We start from the raw sequence: 24,545 nt of genomic DNA, 5'->3' as shown, positions 1-24,545 counted from the left end.
GATTTAATTGCAGAAGATATCGATGAGTAAATCTTATTTCAAATCAAATGTATTATGATAGATAAAATACTTTACAAATAAAAAAAGAATGATAAATCATTGCAAAATGAACAATTGACACGACAATTTGTAATAACTAATTGATCCTCTTATTATAGCGAGGAATTACATTTTAGTTTGCTAAAACTTTCAAGAACAATATCATTATTAGAGATACAGCAATATATAACAATCAAAATTTCAATTCCTAAGCACTAAGAGAGCTACCTAAAGTTAAAACAAACAAGTGTTGTAGGAGCCGCCTCTAAAACAAAACAATGAAGCCCAAATACAATCCTCTATGAAATTATTGAGATTAGTTTAGGGGTTTTCATCAACTAACCAATTATTGAAATTCAAGGATTTACATCGTCCAATCTCCAATTATAGATAAACAAGATATTCCAATCTATTTGAATGAAATCAACAGATAAACAAGCATGCCTTCACTCAAACCCTGTCTTGAGTAAATATACGATTTTCAAATTATTTTTCTTTCCCTCTAAAAACACACCAACGCACAATCCTCGGCCGACACCATTTTAAAATGATCAACTAATTACATAATACCCATGGCCCATATGAAATGGGCTTACAAGACAAACCAAAATCTTTGAGAAAAGGGGATATGATAATTTCATAGCTTTGCAGTGATAAAATTCTTTGAATAAATTAGTTCTAGTTATCTTTGCACGTGTTCATTTTGCTTTAGTAGTTATTTTCTAGAATTAATAGTTCAGCACAAGCCTAACAAAGGAGCCAAGCCCTTCATACACTTTAGATAGGACTGTACAAAATCTATGGCAATGCCTCAGCCCAAATGGAAGAATGCTAGGAATAGGTAAAATAGTTAACAAAACTTGTTTTTACCCAACATGTAAAAATTATACTACACTGTTTGCCTGCCAAATATTACAACATTTTATTCCAAATCCAAACATTTGAATAAAAATAAATGCATTTCTTAAAATGGAAGGCAAAGAAGATAATATACTCGCAAATTTGGATTTATTTTGTAAATAAATGATTGTCATTATTAAAACAATTAAATCTTTTCATTTTCTTTATGAAAATTAGCTTCAACTAAGTTGGAAACTATTCTGTAACACATCAAGCATAGGATATTATATTTGTCTGAATATAATACCAATATACAGTGATGTCCATATGAAACGCTCTCATAAAACAAAGCTTTTAAAAAAATCATTCTTCATAGTCTATGGTAGTAGATTATTATCAGATGTTGGTTCATTATCACAAGTACTTTGATATTTGTTTTGTTATTCACATAAGCAGTTTACAAAATATTTGGAAAGACAGCTTTTATTACAAGATGTATTAATTATTAACAACATTTCATTTACATACGTTTGAAGATCTTATGTATCTACGTGTTTTAGGAATAGATAATCACAGAAGAAAGCAAGAAACTTGAATAGCAGCCGAAGTAAGCCATTGCATGCTTCTAACTATGAGGTAATTAGGAAGATCACTGTTAAGAAATCAGTTCAAACAGAGTTACTTTGAATGGATCTAGAGTAAAATAAATTATAAACAAGATCTACTGCCCACTAAATGGTAGATTAATCAACCAGTTGGAGTTAACAAGCTGCTTGTTAACATTGCATAACTATTCCTCCATGTACTCAACAATAACCATATGGTTGTGATAACTGGATATTGATCTCATATCAACCTACTTTCAGATTTTCCTCAAGGGACCATCACTGAAAATACAAGACACGTAAGATGGTATCCTAAAGGGGCTATCATAAAACTGCTGCCTCCAAAGGACCATCCTAGCCACACTTCCTCAAGGCTCCATAAAAAAGTAGAACTCCATTAGCATCCATCTGTGATTCATATCTTTATCAATAAGTTGGTTGGAATCACTCATTCATGTTTTGACTTCGATATTGTAACATATTGACATATCAAAAGAAATCTCATCCAAGCACTAATTCCAAATTCTCTGGGATGTCAAGAATAATGGAAAGAGTACAACGAAGCTAAAATTATGGCCACAATGGATGCTAGGGCTGACAATGAAGTAACAATCGTCACAAAATGTGCATGCAACTGATTTCCCGCAGGTATCTTCCACTTTAAGACCTCAGGCATATGCAGAGTGCCTCTACCCCATGTGACCCATGTCAGTGTCTCATTTTCATGTGTTTGTACGGTTCTTGAAGTTTTAAGATTTAGCATGTTGCTTTCATGTATACAGTGCATCAAAACATGCGGAATATTAATGTTCACAACTGAATAAACTCCTGTCCCAAGAGCCTGCAAAAGATATTGTATCAGTATATATGTAAACTCCGATTCAACAATTATAATTTTTAAGTATTAAATTTTAAGACTATCATGTTACTTTCTTCTGTATTTCTTCGCTCTGATAACAATCATGCTATAAAACAAAATATTTAAGTGTAGATGAGGGAGGAGGGGAAGCCCTCGACAAGTCAGAATACACAAAAACAATATTGATATAATAAGAAAAAATCCCGTGAAAGGAAGGTTCCTTATAAAAACAAAGAACAAATGACAAAGTCAGTAAAAGGGGCAAATAGAGACCAAGGCTTTACTCGTGACATCCTCATGAGAAAAGCCTTCGAAACAAATAAGAAAAGCTTAATTTCAAAAACATATTTCTTGAAAAGTGCACAACTTTAGAGCTTCAAATAGTTTCCAAAAAAGCAGAGAATTGAAGTCCTCAGTTATAGAGCCAAATTTCATACAACATTCCTCCCCATACAATTCAGCATCTTGCTGTATTAATGTGTCATAAACAAAGCACATCATTTTGTCTAGGTCCTGGACAAAAAGATAAATAAAGTTGTTGGACAACTGCCCTTTTATGAAATGCTCAATTCCATGGTATCCAGATCTTTCTACTGTCTTCTACTAGATATTTGTATAGAATCAAAGGTGTGTAAACAATAAAGTGTTCTCTTATGTGCATTCCTTTCAATCACTAACAAATTCTAAATTTAGTGAACTAAAGCTAGTTTAACTCGTATTTTGAAGCTGTCTGGCTTATTTTTCTTACCATGGTTAAAAGACACAAGTGATTGATGAGCACACAGTTATACTGAGGGAGCGTATGAATCAGTATAACGATATCATATGCATATGACTTAATCTCAAAGCATATTCATTGCATATTAACATTCACATGAGATCTAACTATCATTTAACACAAATAGAACACAAGATATACGTGAAAACCCTAATGGGAAAAAACCACGGCAAATTAATGCTTTTATATAAAATCTTCTTTTACAAGTTTGTAGGCACCAACCCCTCATTCAATTCATGAGCACCAACTCACTAGAGGCACCAGCCCCTCATTCACTTTGTAAGCACCAACTCACTAGAGGCACCAACCCTTCATTCACTTCATGAGCACCAACTCCGCTAGAGGCACCAACCCCTCATTCAAATTTCCACCTCGTCAATGTTGCTTCTACAACAGATGATGGATGATCTTGATCTTCATAAATTATGCTATAGTTCTCTTCTTCAATTTGTTATAACTACCTTCTCAAATTGATCACAAGTTTGCCACAAAACTCTCTTCACAAATAGGCTATGCACTTCTTATCCTTCTAACAAATTTGCTCTTCAAGACTTGATGTATTTGCTTGCTTTATCTTTAAAAACACTACTTGCATATGTTTCATATGTCTGTTCAAGAATCTCTTTATAAATCTGCCAATACAGGTCTTCACAAATCTGCAATAATATTATATATCTTCTTCATCAAATCAGCAATCTTCCCTTCACGTCAATGCCCTTGGTGCATATGCTTGGTATACTTTTAACACACCACATACTTCTTACTTCTAATCAACCTTCCTCTTATATCTTCAAATTCTTCTCAAGGAATGTGACCCTTATTGAGAGGCAAAATGTTTCACAAGAGTTAATTCTTTGCAAACAAATATGTTTATTAAAGTCTGCCTTTCAACAACTTACAATTTGCTTATATAATCTGCAGATAATCCTCTTGATATTTATCCTTTATTTGCTGGTGTATAAGATCAGATATGTCTTCTTTTCTTCTTGCACACTCTACACGCATTCTAAAAGTGATTTTTGATCTTTCTTATATATCTTCTCATCTCCTTTAGAGACATTCCCCTCCAAACAGTCACAACCTTTTTAAAAACATGTCATATCTCTTCATATTGCATTCCTAAACAAATTGCACTATTTCTTTAACACAAATATACCTTGTAATGGATCGAATATATCTCTTACTAATTTGGTCATTACTTATGGTTCTCATTTTGATATGAAACGCATCATTTGAAGGTGTCTCTTTTTATCAAATAAATTGCATCTTATGGTTTTGCTGACTCTTAATTATCTACCATTAATAATGTTTGTTAACATGATAATCGCTACGCTCCAATAGCATCGCTGACTTTGAGTGCTAATTCAAACATGGATCTATTAGATCTACTGAGAATCGGCTAGCATAATAAAGTGAATCCAAACTAGCTGTGTGGCAGATCATGTAAGCACATCCCATTAATCGCTGCTTAAACTTATCTTTGTCCTTAGATTGGGTGACCAAATGAATCTTATTGAATCGACCAACATCATTATCAAATTCTTTATGCCATCGTCCATAATCTGTGCTTTGTCTTATTTCTTTGGCTTGAACTTATGATATCTTCCACTCGTGTCATGATACCAGGTTATGAGGAATGTCTTCGTGCTCCAGCTTAGAAATCCATGAAGTCAGTTTGAAGTAGATCTCCATATTTGAAATCAATAGATGTACCACTTTAAAGAGAGAATCCAGGATTACCCTTTCTCCTGAGATAAATCCACAGAAGAATTCTTATCCCTGTGACTTGCACAATCGATTTACACTTACTCAAATGCCATCCTTACAGATATGATTGCTGCTCTGAAAGATCCTGTTGTGACCTTTTCACACATCGCTCCATTGCAAATGGGGACCCCCTCTTTGCTACTTTCTGTGTTGGTTAGTTTAGGGTTTGCAAGGATATTGGGCAATTTTGAGTTCCCATGCTCGAGTCTCAGATTTTTTATCATGCCTATTTGTCGTTTAGGGGTTTTGAAGTTATAAGATCAAGTGCGTAAAAGTTGAGATTTTAAATGATCCTAATTTTGTCCAAGTCTAGACCTTTTGAGCGTTAATGTGTTTTTGAACACCCTTGTCGGTGATTTTTAAGCGCCTAGGTGTTTCAGGTCCTTTAGGAGTTGTTTTCTCGCTCGTAGGAAGTTATTCGGATTGATTTCAAACTTTATCCCGATAGGTTTCCTTTTGTTTCGCTCAGATTTTGGTAAATTTGCCCAAGTCCCGATGCGTTTTATTGAAAAATTAGTGTCCAGATGATTTTGAGTGGTTAAACTGTTAAATTCCAGATGAAAATCCAAGTTCTAAGGGTCAAAATGTCAAAATTCCTGACGGGAGGTGCCTTTCCACCCACATTTCTGATGACCCATGATTTTCCCCCACTCAAAATCTTGACTGGTGGTGAATTTCCACTGGATTCCTGATGGAGCTGAATTTTCCCCACTCATTATCGAGACATGGGCGATTTTCCACCATGATGGTAAAATTTGGCGAAGTGTAGGAAATCCTCTTGACAACCCACGATTTTACACTAGGACTACAGATGACTTTAATGAGGATTAAAAAGATGATTCCTCATGCCTATCGATTTTCCACCAAGACTTTTGTGACGAGATTTCATTAATTTTAATGCGGATAGTGCTTCCAGACCTTAGGCGTATTGAGATTATATTTTCTTAAGCTAATAGTTAATGCTCAATCGTGTAATATATTGTAATTTTAGAAACTTTCCGTTTTGTAAATCTTTGTAATCTATTTATTGAGCATTCTTGCTCATTGTTAATATAGGGTTAGTGCAGGATCAAAGGGGGTCAAAAAGTGGCGATGTGAAAAAAATAGCCTTCTTCACTCGCCTAAAAATGCGAAAATCCGTGTTGACTTTTCGCTTGGCTTAGGTGTCAGTACACCTTGGCCTAGTAATTACCTATGCAAATCGGATATCTGATTTTTATTTGTAATTTTAATTTTAAAAATATATTATATGTTACATATTATATAATATATAATCTATTATTATATTATATAATAATATATATAATATAATATAATAATGTAATATTATATTATATATAACATAATAATGTAATATTATATTATATATAATATAATATTATAATATACTCTTATATTATATAATATAATATTATAATATACTATTATATAATATAATATATTATTATATTATAATATCATATTATAATATAATATAATATATAATATAATATTATATAATATAATATTATATTATATATATTATAATATTATATTATAATATTATATATATTATCATATTATATTATAATATAATATAATATTATAATATTATATTATATTATATTATATAATACAATACGTATTATATTATATATTATAATATATATAATATAATACAATACGTATTATATAATATATTATTATGTTATATATGTTATTTAAAAATAATTTAAGTATAAAAATCGGATATCCGATTTTCTAAGACTTTTATATTTTGACAGTGGCAGCCCGTGAGTCATTTTTTACTCACGGGCCGCGCGATTTCATCACAATCCGATATCCTCTCCATCCGATATCCGATTTTTTGACAAAAAATTGCTAAAAGATAGATTCAAAGGTAAGAATTTTATCGTTTTGAATCATTTTCATTCATTTTTTGTATTTTTTGTTAATGTTCATTTGATTTTTCATTGAAAATATGGTTTTTTTTAAGGAAACTAGGTTTTTTTAAATCAAATACCTAATTGTTTAAGTTTGTTAACTAAATTTAATTGTTTACATTCAATTAGGTTAAAAATGGGGGATAACAATGAAAACACTAACGAACCACAACTGAAACAGCCAAACCCTCATTTGCCAAACCCCCCCTCAATTCAGGATTTGATTGCACAAAATTTGAATGAATTGAGGGGGATTACAGAAGTATATCGTAGGATCCCTCGTCTAAACCCAATGTTTGATCCTCTCACGTCGATCATAAAAAGTATGGAAACCATGACTGAGGAGCACGATGCCGCCCTTTTGTGGCGAGATTCTATGAGGGAAAAATATGCAGATGGCTTGTCGTATAAGGATATCAAGGATCTTGAGATATCCAAAGCCGAAATCGCCTCATTGTTTGTCAATCCCCGTACTGGTCAGCTCGTAGATCCCAAAAAAAAAAACTTTCTATCAAATGGTGCACAAATGATGGGATTGTGAAAAACATTTGGGATCGTTGGTGGATGGTTTTCAACAAACCACCCAACAACAATCTTGATATCCCCTTCTATTTTATAAAAAAATTGTATGCTGAGTTTGTTTTACACAGACATGTGAACTACTTTGACATCCAACCTTTCCAGCGTGTAGGTTTAGGTATGCCCCAAAATAGACCTGGGGCAGTCAGAGTAGTCCAGGGCCTGTATGTCCCCCCTCCTCCTGTTGATCCCCCACCTGCAGTGCAGCATCCTGATATCATTCGTGAGGCGGCTTCACGGACCATATCGGCTATTCACTCTTTGAGTAGCCTTTTGGTTTCTCAGGCTGCGTCAGTAGCTCAGCCTACTCTTGATGGTAGTGGTGCATCCGGTGGCGTTGACACGTCATCCTCAGCTCCACACATGTGTGCCCCATAGTTATGTCATGTGTGGGCACGTATGCTTGGGTCCAATAGGACAGCCCGTCGATCATCCTGTGGACAGTGCAAATTATGAGGTGCATGAGATGCATGATGCACCAGATGTTATTACACAGACTGGAGGATACCCTGGGGAGTCCTCACATGCTAGAGGCAAGGAGGCACTATCATCATACATTGATGATGTAGTGGTAAGATTTGTATTTTCGCAGTTCATGTTATATTTTAATTAAATATTTATAAATTAGATAATATTAAGTACTAATTTTTATTTACATGGTCTATTTAACAGTTGATGACCGAGGATGAGTTGAGACAGATTCAGGAGGGCACCTTGTCGGCCATTTCATTTGGCCTCGATAGCTTGACGGTACATATATTATTGCACCTAGTCGTTTGTATTTTATTGTACATACATGCGCATCATTTATATTGGTATTAATTAGATTATGTAGTAACTTGCATGTATATCTTATTTTACTCTTGTAGGGCACAAGCAGCATGAGTGCGGGGCAGTGTGATTTAGGATCTGGTAGTGCAGTTGGAGACAAGGGAAAGGTAATCGAATGCAAATATGATTGAATGAATAGTTTAAATAACTTATAGTGATTATACATGTCTAGACATAGATTGATAGTTTCATATACTTGTTGTGTACATATACAGAGAATTCTTGGCTTCACATCCTTGATGACTACACCCAATATACCTGAAGAAGAAGAAGAGATGCCTCGAGTAGATGTGTGTTTATTTTATTTTTTGATTAGTAGATATAATTTGTTATTATCAATGACAATTATATGCTAACTTGTATCAATGTCATGTTTCTGAACATATGTACGTTGTGTATGAAAATATTCAAAACATACCTCCTCTACCGAAGACATACATCAAGAGTCCTGCAAAGCTGAAGAGAAAACGTGGAGATGAGGTAAACATGAATAGTTCAATTATAGTTCATTTTTATGTTAACTTTTTGAATGTGAATTATATAATATAACTAATATTAATCATGGTTTGTTTTTCTTGTGCAGGATCCTTCAGAGCCGAGCAATGCAGCGAAGAGGATCGATTTTGATGATCCATCAGCAGCTTAGGATGTTATAGATAGTTTTGGGATGTCATATGGTGTCCATAGGGGTCATATGGTGTCTTGGGACACCATAGGACCCCTTAAGACACAATATGACCCCTTAGGACACAATATGACCCAAAGCGACCCAATATGGTGTCATTAGGGGTGATCTGGTATCCTAAGAGGTCATAAGGGTTCATGGGACACCATATGACACAATATGACCCCTAACGACATGATTTGGTGTCTTAAGGGGTCCTATGGTGTCGTTAGAGGTCATATGGTGTCCATAGGGGTCATATGGTGTCTTGGGACACCATAGGACCCCTTAAGACACAATATGACCCCTTAGGACACAATATGACCCCTTAGGACACAATATGACCCAAAGCGACCCAATATGGTGTCATTAGGGGTCATATGATGTCCTAAGAGGTCATAAGGGTTCATGGGACACCATATGACCCCTATGGACACCATATGACCCCTTAAGACACCAAATCGTGTCGTTAGGGGTCATATTGTGTCCTACGACCCCGTAAGACACAATATGACCCCTAATGTTATGATTTTGTGTCTTAAGGGATCCTATGGTGTCGTTAGGGGTCATATGGTGTCTTGTGACACCATAAGACCCCTTAAGACACCAAATTGTGCCGTTAGGGGTCATATTGTGTCCTACGACCCCGTAAGACACAATATGACCCCTAACGACATGATTTGGTGTCTTAAGGGGTCCGATGGTGTCGTTAGGGGTCATATGGTGTCCATAGGGGTCATATGGTGTCCCATGAACCCTTATGACCTCTTAGGACACCATATGACCCCTAATGACACCATATTGGGTCGCTTTGGGTCATATTGTGTCCTAAGGGGTCATATTGTGTCTTAAGGGGTCCTATAGTGTCCCAAGACACCATATGCCCCTATGGACACCATATGACCCCTAGGTCGTAGGACACAATATGACCCCTAACGACATGATTTGGTGTCTTAAGGGGTCCTATGGTGTTGTTAGGGGTCATATGGTGTCCCATGAACCCTTATGACCTCTTAGGACACCATATGACCCCTAATGACACCATATTGGGTCGCTTTGGGTCATATTGTGTCCTAAGGGGTCATATTGTGTCTTAAGGGGTCCTATGGTGTAAATATAACCCCTAACGACATGATTTGGTGTCTTAAGGGGTCCTATAGTGTCACAAGACACCATATGACCCCTAACGACACCATAGGACCCCTTAAGACACCAAATCATGTCATTAGGGATCATATTGTGTCTTACGGGGTCGTAGGACACAATATGACCCCTAACAACATGATTTGGTGTCTTAAGGGGTCCTATGGTGTCGTTAGGGGTCATATGGTGTCTTGGGACACCATAGGACCCCTTAAGACACAATATGACCCAAAGCGACCCAATATGGTGTCACTAGGGGCCATATGGTGTCCTAAGAGGTCATAAGGGTTCATGGGACACCATATGACACCATAGGACCCCTTAAGACACCAAATCATGTCGTTAGGGGTCATATTGTGTCTTACGGGGTCGTAGGACACAATATGACCCCTAACGACACAATTTGGTGTCTTAAGGGGTCTTATGGTGTCACAAGACACCATATGACCCCTAACGACACCAATGTTGTGAAATATGGATCGACTTATGAGCCATGAAGAAATGTATTGTTCATTAGCCATGAAGAAATGACTTGTGAAAGCTAGTATTGTTCATTAGCCATGAAGAAATCAACTTATGAGAGCGCACAAAAGAATTGTGCAGAGATGGAAGGATCAATTCATGATATTCAATCGAAGATCCTTGCCTCAATTGAGGAATTATTGGGAGTTGATGTCAGTGAAACCAGTGGTTTACACTTAGCAGAATTGAGAGGCAAGATGAAGTTCATGTACTTCAATCAATTGGACTCTTTGAAGAAGAGTCAAAAGGATGACTTGGTCTCTTTGTTGATTCATGTTCACAATTCACAGAAGCTCATGCCAGATTGGGAGAACACCTTGGATGCTTGCTCGGATGCGTTGGATGTGATTGATGTACAGTAGGATACCTTACCCAACATTTCCATGGAGTTAGATTTTGTATTAGCTAGATTCTTGGATTATGTTGTGAGAGAAAGGGATGCAGGACGAAATCTTCTGGAAGATTCCCTATTTGATGACTAGATGTCTTTCTATTGGGCCATATGTTAGTGGCTCCATTTTTTATGTAAACCCTAATTAGGGCAACTCTAGGGCTTTGTTGGTATGATCTTGGCCCGTGATTTTGGTTTAATCTTGGCCATCCATTTTGTATGAGACTCTATATATACCCCATTTCCTATCATTTGTAAGAGATATTTTTTAGATATGTTGGTAGATGCTGCAGATTTGAATATAAATTTTTGTTCGACTTGATGGTGATTTTTGTTTAAATGTTGTCTTGCATTCAAGGTTCTCAATTCCTCCAAGTTAGATTAGAATTTTAGATTAGAATTTTAGATTAGAATTTGCTTTCAATGTATGTTAGATTGAATGAAAGAATTTGTTGAATGTATTTATGTGGAATCCATTAATCCATACCACTAGCCTCTTGCTGATTGTAAGTGTGTCGTGCGTGGTCAACTGGAAATTTATGCAAACTTAACTTCGATTATTATACGTCCATTGTTATGCATCAACTTGGATGGTATCAATGTTTGATGGTAGTAATTTAAAAATCTATGAAATACACCTTAGATGATTGCACTAAGCTTGTGTCAAAATCTGTTCGATATGATGGTGAGACCTTGCCTAGTTTGATTCCATTGAATCCGTTCACCCTTTTCTTGCATTCTAGGCCTAGAATAGATTTCCTAACCCTATTCCCTTTTGCCTTTTTTTAGAAAGTCTTGTTAGAATTTAGTCAAGAGCTTCATTGCCAAATCCATGATATCAACACACCCATTCCCTATTCATGATAAACAAAGCTGATTTGAACAATTGTGTAAGTCCCCAAGTGAAAACAACAATTCACATCGACCATTGAGTTACCCACTCGTCAAGACTTGACTATAGAAACCTGTTGTGCGTCGCACACACTCCCTGTCGCCGACAGGGTCCCCCTTCTTGGTTTTTTTGAGCTTTTCGTCTTTGTCCTGCTGAGTTTCGTGCAGAGTTTCTCGCGTCTTCTCGAGCGAGTCCGCGACTGGTCCATAAAGTGATGATGTCAAAGAAATGAGTCGATGAATCCTCTTGGCTAGTCTAGCCCTCGTGCGTGGGTGCCGAGAGTTTGTTCGAAGTTTTAAAAATCGCCTTGGGTAGGCATAAGGTAATAGGAATTGGCAAAACCCGCCAAGCAAGAGCAGTGCGTCTAAAGGTCGCACGAGGACCAAAGTCGTCGTTTTTCCCCACGAATGTTTATGGGATTTGAATGAGGGATGATTTTCGCCTGCTGATGAACGATCGAATCGCCTGGCCAAAATGCCTTAGAATTCTGAAGCCTCCGAAATCCAAATTTGTAGGACCTAGCGAAAACTGGTCTAGAGTCTGAAATTTTGCTTAAGTTCCCAAAATCGCCCTATGAACCGAATTTCGGACCCAGAGTCCACAAGTTAAAATTTCACTAGGTTTAAAAGGTTGCTAAAATCGCCCAGGGGGCCGAATTTCGGACTCTAGGGCGAAAGTTTCTAAATTCAAAATCTATTATTTGGTCTGAAATTCACTTGAAATGCTCAAATTCGGACCTTGGAGTGAAAACTGGAGAATGCGAAAAAGGAGAAATCTTGCAAAAGACCTTCAAGCTCCGAAAACACTTTAAGTTCTTGTTTTCGAACCCCAAGGGCAAAACTTGAGAAATGTTGGAAGTTGTGAAAACCTCCTCCAAGTCCGAAATTCACTTTAAACCCCAAATTCGGACCTTAGCTCCGAAATTTCAAAATATGATACATCGCAAAAGGTGCTGAGAACTCCGAAATTTGCCAAAGGATAGCTTAGGTCCGAAAAACGCCTTAAATCCTCATTTTTCGGACCCTAGGGGGTAAATGAAAAGTGTGTTAAGTTTGTAAAAAACGCGTTTGAGGTCCGAAATTCGCCAAAAGCGCTTCAAGCCCTGAAAATCACTTAAGTCCTCATTTTCGGACCCTGGGGCGAAAATGTAAAAAGGAGAAATCGTGCAAAAGTGGGCATTGGTCCGAAATCACTTAAAACGCCCATTTTCAGACCATGGGGCGAAATTGAAAGTTTAAAAGGCGTCGAAAGTTGAAAAAGCCTCCTCCAATCCGAAGTTGGTGTGAACTTGCCAAATCGCCTTTTAGGTCCGAAGTTGGTGCGAACTTGCCAAATCGCCTTTTAGGTCCGAAGTTGGTGCGAACTTGCCAAATCGCCTTTTAAGTCCGAAGTTGGTGCGAAACGTGAAAGGCGTGTTTGAGGTCCAAAGTCATCACGAAGGGCATTTAGGTCCGAGGCCCCCCTTTTTTATATAGCGAAAGCATCTAAAAACGAAAGTTGCAAAGCGCGTTGAACTCTGAAGTCATCACGAAAGGGAGTTTAAATTCATTCCAAGCTCCAAAATTCAGAAGTGCGAGGTTAGTCCAAAGTTGCCAACAGCGAGTTAAGGGTCTGAAGTTTTGGCGAAATCATTGAAATCCGAAAATATCTCCAAGGTAGTGAGAGCTTTCAAAGCTGCATATTTGCAGGATCATCTTTTAAGTCCGAAGTTTTACTTGCAAACAGTGTCGGTACTCCGAAAACCACCAAACGCCCAAAGCCCCAGCAGGTGAAAATCGCAAACTTTCCAAATTGCAAAAGAAGAGGTGTTAGGTCCGAAGTTTTTTGCCAAGGCGGTGACCTCCGAAATTCGCCAGAAGCCTGCAAATCGCGAAATGTAGAACGCGAAATTTGCGAAACTTGCAAAGAAGAAAGCGTTAATACTCCGAAGTTTGCCATTGGGATTGAATGGAAGGCAAAATTTAAATTTCAAAGGGGTCTCCAAAGTCTCCAAGGTCCAAAAATAAGAAGGTGAAACGCTACATTATCTCTTCCTGATCATTTAAATTCAGATTGCCAATTACCCAGGGTAAAACCATTTAAAAATGATAAATTCTCTTTTGTCCAACAACTGCGAAAATTTAAATCAAAGAGATAACCGTTGGAATTCAAAACTTTGCAGGATCGTCCGTTCATTTCACGCGGCAAGGTCGGGCAATCTCTCGCCATCCGCTCTCATCAAGTAAGTACGTTTTGTCTCGTATGATCATCTGAAAATGCTTAAATCGAATAGACAAATGCGCAAAATTTGATCAAAATGCTTGAATTCTTGAAATCTGCATCTCTTTTGCTCATAAAACGTTGTTCAAAGCACTCGAAATTTAGAATTCACTCCTAAGGTTTAGCCAGAAATCGCATTTTCAAACTTGGGAAAATTTTCATGCTTTGTCTTTGTTGAAAATTGGTCTAAAATCCAGAAAATGTTAAGTATAAATGCGCAATCAAAAAATCTTCATGAATGTTGTGGTTAAAATTGATCAAGCCCTTTTTAGCTAGAAACATCGCCCCATGTCCAATCTAAATTTTAAATTAATCTCGGCATGCTGGAGCATTTTGCTATCTAACCCGCATTACTTTTCTCGTATCACCTCGCAATCCGTGTCCAGCTGTGCAGGATAAATGCCTAAATCAGCGGTGGAATCATCAAAAACGCCCGCTGCAGCCAACACCTCACAAGCATCCAAATCAGATATCCCGCGTAAGGTTGAAAGGATTGAGGGAGTCGAAGGTTCAGAGCGTTTGGGACAACATTGGTGACACCGACCTTGGCCATATCGATATTCAGGATTTCAGGAATCGGGTCTTCTCACCCAACGCATCAGGCCTAGGCAGGTGGTGGAAAGTGGCATCGCCCAAGCGGCAGGATTTCCTCCAGCGATACAAAACTATGAATTAATAGTGGAGGTTGCTCGGCATTATGAACCGAATTCCAGACTAGTGCTCCTCGAAAATATGACCATCGCCGACTTCTCCCCTGAGGCCATTGGTGATGCATTTGACATCCCCTTTCCAAACAATCCCACAACTACAACCATAGATGAAGCACAAGGGGCATATGATATGAATCCGGCCCGATGCAAGGCACTGATCAACGAAGAATGGTTCAAGGAGAAAAGGCCTTCAAGCGCCAGAATTGTGAAAAAGACCCCCAAGAGTGATTTTCATAATGAACATGGGGATATGGTCACCTTACTCAGCCGAGTCATGGGACTTCCTAAGTCCAGCTACTTTGAAGAGTGGATGTTCTATTTTACAGAGCAGGTCTTCACTAGAAAGTCTAAGTTTGACTGGGCCCGGATCATAAGCGATAACATCCACACTCAGTTGATTGAGCTCGAAACGAAGAAGTATTTCACCATGACCTCTTATTTGGTCTATATGTTCGCCAAGAACCAGCCACTGCCAGGATTGATAATGAAAGGTGAAATCGGGAATGGGCCCGGTCAGGTGAAAGTCTATGATTGTTACCCGCATCTGCACTACCAAGATATAGCTCAGAGGGAAATGAACAGCCCGGCTTATGCAATTGGTCAGTATGAACGCGTCAATGACGCCTTCACAATGCGCCTAGTCAGGCTAATGCAGGGAGGACTGCACATAAGGCTCTCAGAGCAAGCTACTACTTTAGTGCAAAGGTATGGAGCCTGGTTCATTCAATTCCCAAGGTTTTCCTACATCCGAATAGCTGGCTTCGATGGTGCTCCCCTCCGACTTCCACGGTATCCAACCGACAAAGTAATTCTTATGGAGGTTGCAAGGCAGTCACGCTCGGCCGGCATCTTACTCTGAGAAAGCAAGCAGGTTGGATTCGCATTTCCTATGATCATAGGCAACCATGATGTCCACTTAAAGACCCCTACCCTAGCAGAGGAGTCCCTTGCAGAGCTGGCCTCTTATGGCCTACAGGACCATTTTCCAAGAAAATATTTCGATCATGATAATCTGGCCAAAAGAGCCTATGGTAGAAGATATAGAGAAAAGGAATCAGTTGAAGACTATTGGAAGAATTGCTCTGGTGACTACGAAGTCAGGCAATGGGAATATTCTAGACTGAGTGTGCAGCAGATACGACTCTTTGAATACCGTCGAGTCCCAGATCAGCTCACAGATTCAGGGAATTGCCTCCAGGTCAAAGAATTTGAAGCAGTAAGGCATCTCTTGCCAGGTGTTGATTGGTCCCAGGACCCAATCATAGATTTCGAGGCAGTCATGGCAGCCCCAACAAGGTACACAAATCAGTGGTTGCATCAGCAGATCGAAAGGCTAATCCATGAGGGAGTCCAGTTCACTTACCACTTAATGGGCAGCCTCGATTCTCAGTCTTCAAAAGATGAAGGAACATCTAGTGCACCCCAGGAAGGAACTGAGAAACCAAAGAAAAGGAAGAAGGCTAAGGCTTGCAGAGGGACTCGGACGTCCAAAAGAACAAGAAGGGAAAAGATTCCTATAAAGAGGCTAGAGGTCACTTCATCTTCAAAAGATCCCAATTCGTCCGACGATGCTGTAGAATTGGATTGTATACCTGCTCCGCCTTCCCAGAGCGACATCGATGCATTTGAAGCCAATGATCCTCCTGCGCCCGATGTGCTAGACACTGAGCTAAGGGCCCTCGAATTGACCGAACTGGGTAACCAAATAGAAGGAGAGATTCCATCCACCTAGGGGATCAAAGTGCATGAACCTACTCAACAGAGCCGTCACAAGTTGCTACTCCAACATACAGCCAAAGACGACTCCACCGTCGAAGGAGAACAAAGGATAGACGAGACTCATGAGCTCGAAAGAGCTGAAGAACGACCTTCACATGAAGATGTCAGGCGGTTGTTCAGCGAAATAGGGGAGAATTCAGCTACAAGCAAAGGGCTTCACTCCTTCGGTGGCAAGACAGCTGCAAATCTATGGTGAGTCAACTGAGAACGTCAGAGAACAGAATGCTAACTTTACCTTATCATCAACCCAAACAGTGCCTCAAGAGTGGCTGATTGCCAGAGCCCAGCACAAGGCCGCCACCAAACCACCCATTGATCTAGAGGATATCTTCTCGCGTATAGATCAAGCAAAAGCTAAGGGGAAGAAAAAGTCCAAGGCATATTCTAGAGTGACCAAAAACGAGCAAAGGAACCGCACTCTTCATATTGCCACCCCACCCGTAGACAAGCCAGCAGATCAGATAACACTGGCAGATTATAGCATCACAACTGTCCCCATCGGACGAGCTACCAAAGAGCAAGAAAAAGAAAAATTTAAGGATTCAGTGCAGAATATACTCAGGCAGCTCGAAGAGATCACAGCGGAAAAGGACATGTATCGGGCCCGTGCTGAGCAAGCCGAAGGATACATCGATCAACTCCTAAGGCCATTGCACAATCCCTCTGAATCCCATATTCCCCCAACAGCATTGGCGCAAAGGACCACAACTGAATTTGAAGGAGTACGGGACACCGCAAAGGCCGTCAAGGAATGGATGCAAGACATCAAGAAAAAGGGAGAGCAGATCCTTAAGGAAGTAAAGAAATGGCCCTCCATCGAGAGCTCACTCTAGTCAAGTTATTGGAGGTAAAGAAGGAATCCCTTCACATGCATGAAGTGGCAGCCACTACCCTTCCCCTCATGAGAGCTCTTTTCTGGACACCCACGCAAATTCCCACATTGTCCGCCATCCTAGATCCTCATAGCGTCAGTGTTCTTAAGGAGTGGTACTAGACCATCACCATGAAGAACGACACCTAAGAAATTATTGATAAAGAAAGCGACGCATGTGAAGTGATTCTGGGAAACATGCAAGAACTAGGTAAGACCATCCTCCGATCAATGGTTTCAGGATGGATAAATGACTTGTCCGATGATGCAATCCAACCGGACTGGGAAGAAAGATTGGGGACAGATAAGATTTCCTATTCCACTAAGGACTTGAGTTTTGCTGGTCAGCTCCATTCAGACATATTATGCTTTGAGCGTAATCGCTCCAGCTGGAAGGACGGTTTAAAGCACATGGACCAGTATCTCGAGGGCATGCAATACAAAATTCGCCATCCTCCCATGCCTCCATTCAGTCTACTCTTCCAATTATGCATCAGGTTCCAGGAATACGTTCGCGAGGAACGAGCATCAAGTCGTGATTTATGGCGGGAATACCTACATGGCGAGGATCAATCTCTAGAAAAGGAGTGTGAGACCAAAATAGAGAAAGTAATTTCTCAAAAGTGTTTTTTTCCCTCTAAATCTTAAAAGTGCACTTTTGCACAAAAAGGTGACAGTTGACTTTTGGTCAACAAATATAAAGCTTTATTTGATGCACCTTTTTGGATTATTTCAAATTGTTGTAATTATCCCTTTTTGGGTAGTTATTACCCATTTTGGGGTGGTTGTTGATATTTGCCTCCCATTTATGGGTATAGGCAGCCATGCTTTATGGATGAATCTGGGCCACTTGTTTAGATTAAATCTAGGCCATTCATCCTTTTTGAAGCCTATTTAAGGGATTGGTTTTCCCTCTTTTTGTAAGAAGTTCTTGGATTGTTGTGAAAGCTCTGGAGAAATTTACAGGAATTAATGCAAAGAATTAAGACTGTTTTCAAGTTTCCTTGTGAGTGCATGGTCTCCTTCTTCACTTAATTTAGAAATCTTTCAGTTATGTCTATTCATTTTACATAGCATTTTTTAATCAAGCATCTGATAGAATCCTTGCAGTCCACACCATGGAACGGTTGATTGCCTTTCTTTTCGCATGGTTAATCTGGACCTTTTCATGCTTAGTTCGGTTATCAAATACATACTATGGATGTCGAAGTTCTAATATCGTACTTGATAATATGAAAATCTAGTTTCTCCTTTGAAGATTGCACTGGATTTATGCAAACATTGTGCTTAAGTAGCTGGTGATGTTTAATCTGGTTTCCTGGAGGTATCTGTCTGCTTGACTGAATTTGCTATCTTAGTTAGAATTTACAGTTCATGTCTCTCTCTCCCTCTCTATCCTTCCCTCCTTTTTCCCCTTTTTATTCAAAAAATTTGCAGTCCTATTAAAACAGTATCGAATTAACCGAAATCATCTGATAGAAAGATCATAAAAATTCTGGGGAGCCTATCTATAAATTACCCAGTTTAACGTAAGTCCCCTTGTGTTTCCAGCATAAACACATCAAGCCACTGAGAGATCTCGCAGTCAAGACTTGAAAAAAGAAACCTTGAGGTTGTCACCTTTGATCAAACTTAGAAAACAGCATTATAGACTTCCTTATCTCAAGAGAGAGTAGGATAATCAGTTGGCTATTCTATTCTGCGTTGGCCGTATGGAGTTTGCAGCAATGCGATTTCAAACACGTCAACAAAACCTTGGAATCATTTTAGTTGATCTTACCCTTAGTATCTGAGGTGATTTTGTTCAAGAGATGGTAAAATACTTTAGTATTTTATTCTGATGCTTGCATGTGCATAAAACACACATCAACAGACCCCCAACCCAATCTTTACCAAATCTGCTCCAAACTTTGATGTTTTTGCAATTGTTTGCTTGCTGATAAAGTCTTTAGCCAGCGTATGATGAAAAGGGTTTTGACTGATTTTCTTGTTTTTGTTTGGTTTTTGAGTGTTTTTGAATGATTTTTGAATGCTAAATGAAAAAAACTGCTGATAAAAAATAGAATAATGCATAACACACAAAAAAGAACAAATAAGATGATTTTTTTTCAAAGTTACCCCGAGTTTCCGGGACGAGGACAATAGGGGACGACGAGACACATTTCCGGGACGGCAAATTTTTTTGCCAAATTTGGGGACGGCGGGGCACGGCAAAGGGGACGGCTATATAAAATATAGGGAAAATTTAAAATATATAGGAAATTTCAAAATTCTAAATGTTCATATGAAAACATGGATAAAGCATGCATACATACATTATATTCATATGAAAACAATAAAACATGGATATAGCATGTGTATGATACTATGAAAAGTTGAAAACATTTTAGAATGTAAATTCTGAACATACAACATTGTTAATACTCAATAGACAATATGCAATTATGCATGCATAAATCAGAATTTCAATTCATTCACATTGTCAATATGCATATCAATAGACTCGGAGGTTAAATTTTCCCTAATTCTATCGACGCAGTTTCCCCCCATATTTTTCAATGGGGATTTAGGGGCAGCGCCCCCAAGGTGGGGTCAAGGGGCATCGCCCCTTGCGAGGTCAAGGGGCAGTGCCCCTTGCGCGCTCCTTGTCACGATACAGGGTGGGGTCAAGGGGCAGCGCCCCGTGAGGCCAAAAAAACTTATTCTTTAATAAAGGCATTGGGTGTTATTTTTCTATTGACTCGCCGAGTTTGGCGATTTTCTAATCTCTGTGTCAAAATGCCCAAAGGCTACACTGCTGCCATATAGTTTCATTGTCAAAATTATGAATTAAATTAATAAATTTAAAATTTAATTAATGTTCTTTTAATTTTTTTTATTTTTAATAACAATTTGAATTAATAAGGGGCCGATATTAGAAAATTTAAATAAAAAATTGAAAATACAACTTTTTAAATTTTTTTAATATTTTTTAAGGGCCTTAGATATTGGGGACATCTGGCCGTCCCCGGGACAAATTGGGGACGTCCCAGCCGTCCCCAACCGTCCCCGGGACATACAGACGTCCCCAAAAGCTAGGGTGGGCGTCCCCCCATTTCGGGGACATCCTCTCAAAATACAGGGCAATTTGGGGACGGGGGGAAATGTCCCCTAGCCGTCCCCAAGTCCCCAAACATCCCCGGGACGGGGACGGGGGTTTTCAGGTCGGGGACATGTCCCCGTAACTTTGTTTTTTTTCACTTAAATGGCCGATGTACATACCATTAGCTGCGCATATAAGTCTGATACAAAATTTCCAGCTGATTGAATATTAAGATCATCTCCAATATTAGTTAAAAACCCCAAATACAACCTAGGGTTTGATGCCTTCATTTCGAAGATGGAACGGTTGGCTAAGATAATGCTAGAAATGTGTTGTAGTGACCTCTAGAAGGTCTGATCTGCAATTAGTTGAAGAGGATCTTCCCTCAAGCTAGTAAATTTGCAATTAGAACCCAAATACAACCTAGGGTTTGATGCCTTTATTTCCAAGATGGAACGGCAAGCTGAGATAATGCTAGAAATGTGTTGTAGTGACCTCTAGAAGGTCTGATCTGCAATTAGTTGAAGAGGATCTGCCCTCAAGCTAGTAAATTTGCAATTAGAACCCCAAATAATGTTGCCAACTACACACTGAAGTTGGATGATGTTAAAACCTGTCACCAGGAGAGATGGGTCTTCGTCCAAATCTCCAAATTCTCCCAGAAATTTGTGTTCTTGGAAACTCCAAGCTATTCAAACCCTCAAGTTTGTTGCTGCTCTCCAAAATGAAGTCACAAGAATGAATCCAAATGATAGACAAAATTCCTTTTTATCCTCTCCAAGAAAGTTTGATCCATTTTGGGGTTACTATTTGGCCTAAAAATCATAAAATAACATTGAAGGTCTAATTCCTCATTGTGAACTTGGCCCCCTTTTAAAAACAACTAAGTTACTAAGATGGGGGGGAACTTTTCACCATTCCTCTTATGTTTCTTTGTTACTATTCACTTTTTACTATTCCCTTAAGGCCAACTTTAATATTTCAATTTTTCTCATGGATTCAACCCCATAACTCCAATGTGAAAGGCCCGTAAAGCTCCCTGCTGAGCTCCACAACCCCCAGTTGGATCCTCAAACCACATGCTGACCTACGGGACCCTAATAGTAGGCCAACCTCCACTAAAGTCTGAGATGCCTGAGGAAGGGACATTACATGCTCTCTATTCTCAAGTCGTTGTTCTTCATATCTTAACATCGACTCCTTAACATGGCATTTTATATGTCTTCAACCTAGTTTTTAGTATATTTTATAAACTCATGTTTTCGATTTGTTATCTTTGAATTATGATAGCTGCACAAATAAAGTCATTGCTTCCACCCTTATCGACATAGTGAAGTCTGCTTCTCTTTGTATTGATTTCTGCATTTAAAGAAGTCGGCCAATGCATAATTAAATGTTGTGCATAACAGATTCAAAGTCAAACAGATTAATACTTCATAGATTCAACAATAAGTCTTCCTCATGGATTGGCTTGCAACACAGATTTAACTAAATTCCTTTGCAGCAATATCACCAAGCAATGGTTGGCAATTTCAGTTATAAATATATACCTCAAGGATACATGGGGACATGTCCCCATCCCCTAGGCATTTTGGGGATGGCTGGACATCAAGGAAACAACCCGCCACCATCGCTCATGTCTGAGAATTCACAGGAAACGTAGGAAACGTCCCCAATCCACGCGGGGATGCTTAGCCGTCCTCAAGACAGCCAGAGACATCTAAGGGGACAACCAAGCGTCCCCCACAGCAGTAGTATAACAGCAAAATTTTGCCCTATAAATGCATTTCTTTTCATTCTACTTTATCGTTGAGTTTTTCTCACATCTAACACCTTGTGCAGCATATCATTGCTGCCCCTCAAACCCATTAGGGTCTCCACTCCCAAACCCCCATTATAGATCCCATGATTAATTTTATTGTTGTTTTGCATTTTATACTGCTGTTACACAACTTTTTGAAGTTTATCGTGATCTAATTATATATTGGTATTGCTGTTATCAGTTATTGGCATAACTCTCTCTCTCTCTCTCTCTCTCTCTCTCTCATATAGATTTTGAAAAATCCATTTATATATATATATGGCCCTCAAACTGGCGTCTCTGAAACGCGTCCCCAGTTGTCCATCCATCCCCGTCCCCGTCCCCATCCCCGAAACTCTGTGGAACATAGATAATAAGCAAAACCACCCTAAAATTTTAAAATGCTGCAATGTCAATTTTGACAAACTTAAATCTTATGATATATATTAAAATCCCTTGTGTGGCCTTCAACAAGGTGACCCTCTATCACCCTATTCGTTCATCTTAATGGTCTCGTTTGGGAAGAGTTATAAAATCCCATATGAGACAAGGATTTACTCAAGGTTAGAGTTGGGGTAATACTTGCCTTCACACTCTCACTTACAGTTTGTGGATGACACTACTTTGATGGGAGTTATGAAAATCAAAGAAGCGACTAACAATAGATGGACTTTGGATATCTATCTTGGAGCTTCAGGTCAAAGGTTCAAGTGATTAAAGTTGAAAAAGTTTAAATTGGTATCAGAGCGGGTTCCTTTTATAGAGCCTAACCGCTTGAAGGTAGATCATGTGAGCACATATGGGAAAAAGGAAAGGAAATAAGGGAAAAAGAAGTGCTAAGAAGAATATTGATAACAATGCACCAAGTACAAGGAATGAAGTAATAGATGATGAGTTCCTTGAAAGAGAAACCCATTCTATATGCAGTGATGATTGCATTGATATCATAGAATCAAATACATATGATAACATAGAAGCTAGCAGATGTGATGAGGTGGCACTTGGAATACACATGGCAACAGAAGATTATGAAAATGATTCAGACAATAGCTTGAGCAATAAATCTGATGCAAAGGAAGCTCGTTTTGGTAAAAATCTCAAATAAGGATTTGATGCATATGAAGAAGAAGAAGAAAAAGAGGCATTTAGTGAAGAAGAGGATGTAGATCTCATGGAAGAACTTCATTATGCTTACAAGGAAAATGTAAAGCTCAAGAAGAAGATTGAAAAACAAAAGGCACAAATTCAAGAATTGTGTAAAGCTCAAGAAGAATCAAATGAAATGATTGAAAATTTGAAACCACAAATAGAAAAGGCCAAACAAACTGAGGATGTAATGAAAGATCAATTCAAAGAAAAAGGATTAGATTGTGATAGATTAAAGCTTGAAGTTGAATCCTTAAGGAAGGAGTTAGAAAACTCTTTGAAACAATTAGATCTTTCAAAAGAAGCTACCAGCTCTAAGGATATGGACTCTACACAAAGAGAAGATGGAAAGCCAAGAAGTTACATCAAGGCTCTCATGAATTCAAGTAAGGACAGCAAAAAGGAGGAAGTCGAGAAGAACATAATTCCACAAAGAACCAATCCACCTTCAAAGGAAAATACGGACAATTGGAGAAAGCCTCTTCATCTAAAACAGTCACATATGACTAGGTCTTACTATTCTTTTAATGGATACTGTTTCTCATGCTACAAATTCAGTCACAAAGCAATAAATTGTAGAAGTTATGGAAGGAATGTTCCAAATTTCACTCAAAGGAGTTATAATTCATTTTCTCAAGTTATAATTCATTTTCTCCTTTAATGAATTATGATATTATGTGTTACAATTGCAACAACTTTGGACATACATCTCGTTTTTGCAGAACCATCCTTGATGAGCCTCCAAGACAAAACAAGATGGAGAAGAATGCCAAGAACAAACAAAAGCAGAGACCTAAAAAGATTTGGAAAAAGAAGATAACAGAAAGAGGAGAAACCAATGAAAGTACAACTTGCACTTCATATACCTCCTAGTTCATTAGGAGAAGCATGATTTTAGGGAGAGCCTATAGCTACACTATCATTCAGCCCTAGAGAAAAGACAAAAGAAGTATGCTTGTTGGCAAAGCATGTGTTGGCAAAAGAAAAAGAACTTGATAATGGAAAGTTGAATAATTGTGCTTATGTTCAAATTCACATTAAAGGTGTTATGATTAATACAATGAT

General features: G+C 38.5%; 1 protein-coding gene across 4 annotated transcripts in view; it reads right to left on the bottom strand.

Moving 5' to 3' along the window:
* Positions 1 to 1,478: 1,478 nt before the first annotated feature.
* The window catches only part of LOC131859817 (uncharacterized), a 144,722-nt gene continuing 121,655 nt past the window's right edge, over positions 1,479 to 24,545 (bottom strand). For all 4 annotated transcript variants that reach the window (XM_059213946.1, XM_059213948.1, XM_059213947.1 and 1 more), the window contains one exon: positions 1,479 to 2,325. In XM_059213946.1, the coding sequence (XP_059069929.1) occupies positions 2,020 to 2,325 (306 nt within the window). In that variant the 3' untranslated portion in view covers positions 1,479 to 2,019. The remainder of the gene's footprint in view (positions 2,326 to 24,545) is intronic.

Source organism: Cryptomeria japonica, chromosome 11 (assembly GCF_030272615.1).
Source record: "Cryptomeria japonica chromosome 11, Sugi_1.0, whole genome shotgun sequence".
In the NCBI taxonomy this organism is placed as follows: domain Eukaryota; kingdom Viridiplantae; phylum Streptophyta; class Pinopsida; order Cupressales; family Cupressaceae; genus Cryptomeria; species Cryptomeria japonica.
The sequence above is the reverse complement of the archived record's forward strand: the minus strand, read 5'-3'. Positions and strand labels throughout refer to the sequence as shown.